The sequence below is a fragment of the Mus pahari genome, chromosome 17 (assembly GCF_900095145.1).
Source record: "Mus pahari chromosome 17, PAHARI_EIJ_v1.1, whole genome shotgun sequence".
NCBI classification, from domain to species: Eukaryota; Metazoa; Chordata; class Mammalia; order Rodentia; family Muridae; genus Mus; species Mus pahari.
Window position 1 is genome coordinate 67,977,231 of NC_034606.1, and position 11,011 is coordinate 67,988,241.

The 11,011-nt window shown below is 40.3% G+C and overlaps 1 protein-coding gene and 1 pseudogene across 1 annotated transcript in view; one reads left to right on the forward strand and one right to left on the reverse strand.

The window, feature by feature from the left end:
• Window positions 1–4,134, reverse strand: part of LOC110335318 (gametocyte-specific factor 1-like) — an 8,095-nt gene extending 3,961 nt beyond the window's left edge. Inside the window, exons 1-4 of the mRNA XM_021217405.1 lie at window positions 4,010–4,134; window positions 2,029–2,126; window positions 1,498–1,618; window positions 1,242–1,343 (exon numbers count right to left, since the gene is read on the reverse strand). Of these exons, the coding sequence (XP_021073064.1) occupies window positions 1,242–1,343; window positions 1,498–1,618; window positions 2,029–2,121 (316 nt within the window). The 5' untranslated portion in view covers window positions 2,122–2,126; window positions 4,010–4,134. The remainder of the gene's footprint in view (window positions 1–1,241; window positions 1,344–1,497; window positions 1,619–2,028; window positions 2,127–4,009) is intronic.
• Window positions 4,135–6,523: 2,389 nt separating this feature from the next.
• LOC110335004 lies at window positions 6,524–9,439 on the forward strand (annotated as a pseudogene).
• Window positions 9,440–11,011: the final 1,572 nt, after the last annotated feature.

Here is an 11,011-nt window from a genome sequence, read left to right on the forward strand (position 1 = left end):
CTCCACACTTTCTCTCTGTAACTCCTTCCATGGGTATTTTGTTCCCCCTTCTCAGAAGGATTGAAGTATCCACACTTAGGTCTTTCTTCTTTAGTTTCATGTGGTTTCTGAATTGTATCTTGGGTATTTTGAGCTTCTGGGCTAATATCCACTTATCATTGAGTGCATAGCATGTGTGTTCTTTTCTGATTGGGTTACTTCACTTAGGATGATATTTTCTAGTTCCATCCATTTGTCTAAGAATTTCATAAATTCATTGTTTTTAATAGCTGAGTAGTACTCCATTGTAGTAAATGTACCACATTTTCTGTACCCATTCCTCTGTTGAGGAACATCTNGGTTCTTTCCAGCTCCTGGCTATTATAAATAAGGCTGCTATGAACATAGTGGAGCATGTATCCTTATTACATGTTGGGGCATCTTCTGAGTATATGCCCAGGAGTGGTATTAGTGGGTCCTCAGGTAGTTTTATGTCCAATTAATTTTTGAGACATTGTATCCTCTATGTGGTCCTGGTTATCCTGGAGCTTCCTGTATAGATCAGGCTGACCTTGAACTCACAGAGAGCCTCCTGCCTTTGCCTCCTGAGTGCTGAGATTACAGGTAAGTTACAATGTCTCACAAGATGGGAAACCCTTAATTTTTATATGTAAGTTTAGATTTTAGCTAGATTACTGTTTTTTTAAAAAGGAACAATAGTTATTGAATATACTATTGTTTAAGGAATAGTTGCTTATTGAGTACATTAGAAAAGAGCAGAGGGGCTGGGCAGTAACAAAAATACCCCTGTAGCACAAAACTGTTTGTACATGGAGTTGCAGGTGGGGGTGTCTCCAGTTGGGGGATGTACTTGTTCGGTTATGGCTAGTTTTTGGTAGTTTCACTATGTGAATAGGGACCTATGTGTTGAGTCTGAATTTTCAGCTGCACAGTCTTTACCATGTAAATCAGGATGATTTGGCCTCTTTGGCTAATCAAGGTTCCATCCTGGTCAAAGGCTGTGACAAATGGCATGCTGGCCTATAGCTCGGTTAGACTATTGTTTTTAACTGGGCCATCCCTCTAGAGACAGGTAGCATTCTTAGTCTTAGTGATTTGTAGTGAGTGTTTTTTTTTTTTTTCTTAGTGAGTGGTTTTGGTGAGAAGAGCGTTAAGTATTTATTATTCAGGCTGTGTTTACTATCTGCTAGTTCTAAAGCACACTTCTGCTCACAGTTATGTTCTGTTTCACCCTTGCTCACCCACGTTCCAGACATCAGGGTCAGAAAACTGACTCCCAGCACTGGAGAAGTTTTCATTTTCTTCAAAAATTGGGTGAGTAATCTTTTGAAGATTAAGTGGCTCTGAAACAAAGTAGAAAAGACGTTCTTGAAGTAGAATATAAAATCAAACTTTTATCTGCTGTTTGACTAAGGCTTCGAAATTACACTGAGATGTGGGGATGTTGAAAGCCATAGAGTTTGGTCTTATCTACCTGATCTCAAGTAAAAAACTTACCATCATCCACTGCAGTCCTGTTGATACAGTTGGCCTCATGTTCCTTGAGCCTTTTGATTGGGACCACATGACAAGCATTATATTTGCAGTTAGCCATCTTTTTAGCTATCTTTGGATTTTTCTAGAAGGAATAATTCTTGTTAGTTTTTTTCCTGTGTTCCATCCTCCTCTCATTTCGGAAAATTTCTGAAGAGATATTATATCTCACCTTTAAGAATGATTATTAGTAGCCGGGCGGTGGTGGCGCACACCTTTAATCCCAGCACTTGGGAGGCAGAGGCAAGTGGATTTCTGAGTTCGAGGCTAGCCTGGTCTACAAAGTGAGTTCCAGGACAGCCAAGGCTACACAGAGAAACCCTGTCTCGAAAAAACAAAAAAAAAAAAAACAAAAAACAAACAAACAAACAAAAGGAATGATTATTAGTTTCTAGCTATGATCAGAAGCAAAAAGCAAAACCAAAGAACTATCTTTTTATATTCTGAAAACATTTCCTTCTCTTGTAATTTACAGTTATTATTGGGGAAACTTACCTTTTTGCATGATGCCAGATGGTACTGTAACCTGCTGGCAGGTATCCTGTGGTTTGGATCATAAGGACAGAGCTCTATGGATTCCAACTCCATTAGTCCTAAAAGTCAAGAATCATAGGTTAGAAAAGGAAAGATTACCACTTAAGGCAGTCTTGACATAGGCCTATCTTCTGTTCTTATAAGCAATGTGGTATTAGGGTTGGAGAGAGATGGTTCAGCAATTAAGATTGCCTTCTGCTCAATCTTGAAGCCTGGAGTTCAGATTCCAGCACCCACACTGGATGACTGACAATGCCACTCCTAGGGATCCCACACCTTCTTCTTACCATTAGGGATACCCACCCTCAAGTGTGCAAATGTATGTGAGCACACACACACACCACCCACACAGACACATTAGAATAACAAAAAAAATTAGCTTAGCTGGTTAGACCATAGGGAAAAGTCTCTGTTTTTTGTTTTGACTTAACATTATACATACTTGTAGGTTGCTTTAAACAGAGTGTTTACTTCTCAAATAGACTATTAAGCAGGCAAGAATTCCTGGAAAAATCCACAGAGCTGGATATGATTAAATTCTACACTTGTGCACTAGAGAAAGCAAGGATGAGGAAGCTGCTTCCTTTAGGGTCCGTCACTCTTCTTCATCTCCAATTTTTCTAAAACTGAGCTACTAATTGTCAGGTAAGTCAGCATAACCACTGAGAAGGAATCAGAAGAACCACAACATAATATTTTAGTCTAGGCTACTTATATTACCTAAGAAACTAGCCTGAAATCTCTAAACTTGTGGATATCAACATATGAAGACTCCTAAAAGTGAGCTAAAAAAAAAAGCAGTGATGTATAGTTTGGTGGTGGTGGTGGTGGTGGTGTGTGTGTGTGTCAGAAAAGATCAAGTATGGGTGGTATAAGCTATAGGGTTAGAAAAGTGCCCTAGAATAGCCCATTTCAATTTGGCTGTGTACCATGGCTAAGGCATAGACAAAGAGTATGGAGTCAGACTGTTAAATATTAGATTTTCCCAGGGCATTTTAGTGATTAAATCTTGGGGTTAAGACTAAGGTAGCTCGGGCTGGTGAGATGGCTCAGTGGGTAAGAACACTGACTGCTCTTGGCTGGTGAGATGGCTCAGTGGGTAAGAGTACTAACTGCTCTTCCAAAGGTCCTGTGTTCAAATCCTAGCAACCACATGGTGGCTCACAACCACTGGTAATGAGACCTGACGCCCTCTTCTGGCATTTCTGGCATGTCTGAAGACAGCTACAGTGTACTTATATATAATAATAAATAAAACTTAAAGGGCTGGTGAGATGGCTCAGTGTGTAAGAGCACCCGACTGCTCTTCCAAAGGTCCGGAGTTCAAATCCCAGCAACCACATGGTGGCTCATAACCATCCGTAACAAGATCTGACTCCCTCTTCTGGAGTGTCTGAAGACAGCTACAGTGTACTTACATATAATAAATAAATAAATCTTAAAAAAAAAAACTTAAAAATTTATATATTAAAAAAAGGACTGAGGTAGCTTTTGGGAACACAAGCCAGAGTGATTCTTCTGCTTGTGGACGTTGTACATCGTGGTGCGGAGCCTAGTGCGCACCACGATGTACAACGTCCACAAGCAGAGAGAGACCCTGTCTCGAAAAACAAAAATAAAAAACAATAATGAAAAAGGTGTTTTAATATCTGTATGTAGTGTTCAGAAAACCTTTTATTTCAGCCAATGGCCTAGGTAAGCATGGATTTTGGTCACACTTATAAGTCTGATCTTAATAAGCCAAATAAATAAATCAAATAAATAAAAAAAGACTGTTGGAGGAGACACAGTGACAATAGGTAATACTGATTTGTTCATTAATTAAAAATTACTTTTCTCATGGAGGGAGGTCATGACTTGATAGAGGCCATTTGATTTACTATGTTAGACTCCTTGAAGCCATCATTATACGTAAACCTAGCATAAGGATCATGAGATTTACCTTATTCTTGAAGTACTGTGTCAATGCAAGAAGTTTAGGAACACAGAGAGCAGAGCACCCTCCAGTTAACAAAGGGAATTAACTTGCTGTTCAAGCTTTCTGTTCAGTCCCTCTCCTCTCACCATGGGTTCTATGTTTCTCAGAAGTTTAGAAAGCTTTGATGTCATAGTAAAGTCTTAGAGAAGTGATTCTCAGTCTGGTTGCATGTGGGAATCACCAGGAAGTTTTAAAGTGACAGACCCTTTAGTTCTACTTCAGAACTATGGGGTCAGAATCTTAAGGATGCAGGCTGGCTGAGTATGCCTTTAAGAGTTTCTCAGGAGATTCTGAACTAGGTTACTAGGTTACTGCCACCATTACAAGGCTTTGCTCTTAGGTAATTAAATGTTTTAGAATGGTTCTTCAAGTTCACAGAAGGAGCTACAGTATAATCTTCTCAGTAAATCCCTACAAACTACCTGTTGCCACAATAAGCCCCACCTTTCAGTCTGCTCCATTTCTTTATGGGAAGCCATAGAAAGTGATAGGACAAGCTCATTATACACTCAAAAATCAAAATTTTAGTTTATTTTTGGTATACCATATCCAAAATACCAGGCCCTGAGCTAAATAATAATAAATCATTTAATCATTTCCCTATGTGTATAAGGAATTATCATCATTTAATAGACGAGGGAAACCAACTTATTGAGTATAGCCTAAAGGCTTGCACATATTTCAGTAGCCTTATTAATATTGTTTGGGGTAAGACACATAGAAACTGAAAGATCTGATATGTAGCAAACAGGTTATCACTTTACATAAACTAATCAATGTAATGCAATAGTTTTATGAGATACAAATTACTATCAATGTAGTCTCATTTAAAGGTACATAAACTGGATTAGCTGGTAACAGAGTTGAGATGCAAATTCAAGCTACCTGAGTTCAGAACCTGGGCTCTTAGACAATAAGTCATAAGGCTCAGCTCATGGTACTGAGCTACATTAAGAGTTTGATTCTGACTGGTATCTAAGTGTAGGTTTTCCCCCATACCAGCTGTAGCTGGTGTTGACAGATTCCAGCAATATTCACTGAAGGTGAGGAGGGAATATAATATGAAATGGGACTCCTTTCTCCCACTTCCAGGATTTTAGGCCCATGTGAAAACTCCTGATATGAAAAAAATGGGATTATTAAACAGTAGAGAAAAGGCTGTGGGAAGGAAGTAGATGCAAAGATATCTCTGACTTACCACTTCCCTGGAATCTTTTACTTTCTTTGTGGAAAGAAACTTGAAAGTTTCTTTAGGTAGAGGGCTCAGGCTTAGTTGGAATATAAGATTTATCTCAGTGTTAAGATTTATTCAAACATCTAAGATTCAAAAATCATTGATTTTTCCCTTGAGGAAGTTATGTCTGGTTCTTCCTACCAACCCCATGCTCTCAAAAATAAGATTCAGACTCAAAATATATTTACAAATACCTTGGTCATATAGCTAGACTCTTTTCTAACTAGATCATAACTAAAATTAACCCACTTATTTTAACCTACATTCTGCCACGTAGCTGGTTACCTGTGCTCAGGACCTATGTCTCTGTCTTCTCATATCTTCTTGGTCGGATCTTCTTTCACATGGCTCTATCCCAGAATTCTTTCTCCTCTCAGATGTCCCACCTACTATTTCCTGCCTAAGCCATAGGTTGTTGCCTTTTTGATTGGCAGGTGATGCATCCATACAATATATAAGAAAGTCTCTCTACATTTTCTTGCTGATTAATCTGTCTCTTCATCATGGAGCTTATTTTTTTTATCAATTTATTCTTAATAATTCAATAAGTTATTAGTTTTATATCTTTGATTTTTCAAAACAGGTTCCCATGAACTTCTGATTCTTCTGCTTTTCTCTCCTGAATACTAGTATTGCAAGGACAACATAAACCCCATTTGTCTCCATTTAAGAACCAGGCCTGATTTAGAAAAAGGCTGTAAGGCACCAGCTCCAGGAACAGACCGTAAGTCCTAGAAACTAGGCCACAAGACATTAGCTCTAGGAACAGACCATAAAATCCAGAATAAGATCATCAAACTCCTTCCCAAAGAACTGCCTGGGGATAATAACAAAAATGGGGAAATATCTTATCTCAGAATGGGCCATCTGTGCTGGGCAACCCTATTTCTTTCTTTCTTTCTTTTTTTTTTTTATTAAAGATTTATTTATTTATTATATGTAAGTACACTGTAGCTGTCTTCAGACACTCTAGAAGAGGGCATCAGATCTTGTTACGGGTGGTTGTGAGCCACCATGTCTTTGCTGGGATTTGAACTCCGGACCTTCAGAAGAGCAGTCCGGTGCTCTTACCCACTGAGCCATCTCACCAGCCCCAACCCTATTTCATCCTATGGTTAATCATTCATGACTTAAGAATGCAGATGGGGTGTTCGGGACGCGCGTGGAGGTCGGTCGGTCGCTCGGAGGTGCTGGGCGTGTTGTGGCGGCTCCTGCGAGTAGCCCACTGGTCTTCCTTGGCCCGCAGCCTCCCCGCCCGGTCGCCCCGCGCCCCTTCCAGCGCCTTCCGCCTGCAGCCCGTCGAAGCTCTGGAAATGAATTTCGCCATCTCTTCAGAGATGACCCAGATTATGATGCATGATTATCACAGAAGAAATTCATGTCTATAGCTTTTAAGGACTTGATTACATAATTTTCAAGCCTGCTAGTTTTGGAACCACCATTAAAGCCTAAGACATCCCTTCACTCAGCCACCTTTCTTCACACTGTAATGAAGTGCTTTGTTTCAACACTCCTTTCTTTATCTTTGGATCATTTGCGTTCTCAGTGACACATTTCTCTTCAGTAATTGTTGCCAAATTTATGAGGAAAAATGATTCCCAATGGATATTTGATGTTTGAAGATGAAAATTTTATTGAATCATCTGTTGCCAAATTAAATGCCTTGAGGAAAAGTGGGCAGTTCTGTGATGTTCGACTCCAGGTCTGTGGCCATGAGATGCTAGCACACAGGGCAGTCCTGGCTTGCTGTAGCCCCTATCTTTTTGAAATCTTCAATAGTGACAGTGACCCTCATGGAGTTTCTCATGTAAAGTTGGATGATCTCAATCCAGAAGCTGTTGAAGTCTTGCTGAATTACGCATACACTGCTCAGTTGAAAGCTGATAAGGAATTAGTAAAAGATGTTTATTCTGCAGCCAAGAAGCTGAAGATGGACCTAGTCAAGCAGGTCTGCGGAGATTATTTACTATCTAGAATGGATGTTACTAGCTGCATCTCTTACCGAAATTTTGCAAGTTGTATGGGAGACTCCCGTTTGTTGAATAAAGTTGACGCTTATATTCAGGAGCATTTGTTACAAATTTCAGAAGAAGAGGAATTTCTTAAGCTTCCGAGACTAAAGTTGGAGGTAATGCTTGAAGATAATGTGTCCTTGCCCAGCAATGGCAAGTTGTATACAAAGGTAATCAACTGGGTGCAGCGTAGCATCTGGGAGAATGGAGACAGCCTGGAGGAGCTCATGGAAGAGGCTCAAACCTTGTACTACTCAGCTGATCACAAGCTGCTTGATGGGAACCCACTAGATGGACAGGCTGAGGTGTTTGGCAGTGATGATGACCACATTCAGTTTGTGCAGAAAAAGCCACCCCGTGAGAATGGCCATAAGCAGATAAGTGGCAGTTCCACTGGATGTCTCTCTTCTCTAAATGCTTCAATGCAAAGCCCTAAGCATGAGTGGAAAATCGTTGCTTCAGAAAAGACTTCAAATAACACTTACTTGTGCCTGGCTGTGCTGGACGGTACATTCTGTGTCATTTTCCTTCATGGGCGGAACAGTCCACAGAGCTCACCAACAAGTACTCCAAAACTGAGCAAGAGTTTAAGCTTTGAGATGCAACCAGATGAGCTCCTAGAAAAGCCCATGTCTCCCATGCAGTATGCACNGTCTGGACTAGGGACAGCAGAGATGAACGGCAAACTCATAGCTGCAGGTGGTTATAACAGAGAGGAATGTCTTCGAACAGTTGAATGCTATGATCCACATACAGATCATTGGTCCTTCCTTGCTCCCATGAGAACACCAAGAGCCTGCTTTCAAATGGCTGTGCTGATGGGACAGCTCTATGTGGTGGGTGGATCAAATGGACACTCAGATGACCTGAGTTGTGGAGAAATGTATGATCCAAGCATTGATGACTGGACCCCTGTTCCAGAGTTGAGAACTAACCGTTGTAATGCAGGAGTGTGTGCTCTGAATGGGAAATTGTACATTGTTGGTGGCTCTGATCCATATGGTCAAAAAGGTCTGAAAATTGTGATGTATTTGATCCTGTAACGAAGTTGTGGACAAGCTGTGCTCCTCTTAACATTCGTCGACACCAGTCTGCAGTTTGTGAACTTGGTGGTTATTTGTATATAATTGGAGGTGCAGAATCTTGGAATTGTCTGAACACAGTAGAATGGTACAATCCTGAAAATAACACCTGGACTTTAATTGCACCCATGAATGTGGCTAGGCGAGGAGCTGGAGTCGCTGTGCTTGATGGAAAACTGTTTGTAGGTGGTGGCTTTGATGGTTCTCACGCCATCATTGTGTGGAGATGTATGATCCAACTAGAAATGAATGGAAGATGATGGGAAATATGACTTCACCAAGGAGCAATGCTGGGATCACAACTGTAGGGAATACCATTTATGCAGTGGGAGGATTCGATGGCAATGAATTTCTGAATACTGTGGAAGTCTACAAACTTGAGTCAAATGAGTGGAGCCCTTACACAAAGATTTTCCAGTTTTAACAAATTTAAGAACCCCAAACTAACAGGCTTAGTGATGTAATTGTGTTTAGTAGAGGTACACTTGTGAATAAGGAGGGTGGGTGGGGTAGATGTTGCTAACTGCAACACAAAGCTTTTGCATATTGCATATTATTAAACATGCTGTACATACTTTTTGTGTTTGGAACGGAATGCAAAGATGAAGGTCTGTTTCTGTATTCTTAAGACATCTTTGGTTATTTTACTTTTGGAAGGTTGATACTGTAAAAGAATAAACCACAAATTGATTGGGAACATCATTTCAAGAAGTCCCTGCTCCTCCACATTTGTTTTGCCGATTTGCACATTAAATGACTCTTCCCTCANTTCTGTCTTAAGAGGCAAGAGGGGTAGGGTTTACACGTAGNCAGTTGGGTTTTTTAAGGGNCCCTTTTCAATAACTGGAACACTCTATAACAAGATACTTATTTAAATAGATAACAATGACTATTTTTGTTTTTATTAAAAGAAAGTTGACATGCCTACCAATATTTAGTCTTTTATGATTACATTTTTATAACTTTTTATATTCTCAGCAGAGTGCTTTATCTGTTGAAGTAAAATGTGACAATTCACATTATCAAAGCAGAGTGGCAGAGGAAAGGATGCAGAGTGGCTGTTCCTTTTAAATGCTTAGAACGCAGACTTCAGCATTTGCCGCAGCTGTACCTTTTCCTTTCCTGAGAGTGCAGTATCTGTGTTATTTGGATGGAGTTGCTGAATAGTAACAGTAATAATTCAAACCTGGGTTTGATGAGTTACTTGACTGAAGCATTTAAACTGTCTTTATTTATCATTAACCAAACAGATGTAAGTGGAAGCCTTTGATTGAAAACAATTAAACTGTATTGGGTTTGTGAATGCAAAAAAAAAAAAAAAAATGCAGATGGGCAACCGGGTGTGGTGGTGCATGCCTTTAATCCCAGCACCTGGGAGACAGAGGCAGGCGGATTCTGAGTTCAAGGCTAGCCTGGTCTACAAAGTGAGTTCCAGGACAGCCAGGGCTATACAGAGAAACCCTGTCTCGAAAAGACTAAAAAAACAAAACAAAACAAACAAAACAAAACAAAACAAAATAGAATGCAGGTGGGCTGGAGAGATGACTCAGCGGCTAAGAGCACTGGCTGCTCTTCCAGAGTCCTGAGTTCAATTCCCAGCAACCACATGGTGGCTCACAACCATCTCTAATGAGATCTGATGCCCTCTTCTGGTGTATATCTGAAGACAGCTACAGTGTACTCACATAAATAAAATTAATAAATAAATCTTTAAAAAAAAAAAAAAGAATGCAGACCACTGATCATCTGTGACCCCCTAGCACCCATCAATGAAATTTTAGATTACTTAATTCTTCTAGATAATTCCCCCTGGTTCCCTATGAGAAGACCTGCATGCCTTAGTCTGGGGTTGCCATTTTGGAGAATGGTTGATTCCCATATTACTGGATGTTTCTGCAGAATAAATGCTCTTTGTCTTTTGAAGTGGAAACATCTAGTTTCTTTGGAAAATAGTTACATCAAATGATGCTTTGCTGGGACACACAGGTAGAAGGATGTCTTGCTAAGGCAGACACATGAAAAAATGTTTTCCTGAAGCAGACACAGGTGAAAGGATGTTTGGATATAGCAAACACGTGAAAGAATGCATGATGAAGGATTATAAATATGATCTCACAGACAGTGGGAGATGAGTACTGAGCATTGGTTTGGTTTGCTCCACCTTGCTAGTCTTCGCTAACAACCTGTATTGGTTCAACTATGTTGAGTTCAGCTTGTGATAAAGATGTTATTGAGAGAAACTCACCCAGAATTGCTCCTGAAGTACCTGCAGCAGTTTGTCACTTCTGTGGCCTCACTTCAGGTTGATTGGTGACACTAGTGGCTTCTTCAGGATTGAACTACAGCTGCTGGTTCATGCCTGGTGTCTTCCTGCCTATAGGACTGGTCTGCAGCTGCTGAGATGTATTTGGTGTTTGCTATGGGACTGAACTGCTGCCAAAGAAGACTGAGCTCACATACCAAAGAACTATTGCTGACCAAGTCCATTTTCCCCAAATCCTAATAACTTTTCTCTTCCACTACCTCTACTGGGTGGTGGGCTAAAGGAAAGGTTGAACCCTTCTTAAAAGTAGGCAACATGAGGCTGGAGCGAAGGCTCAGTGGTTAAGAGCACTGATTGCTCTTCCAGAGGTTCTGA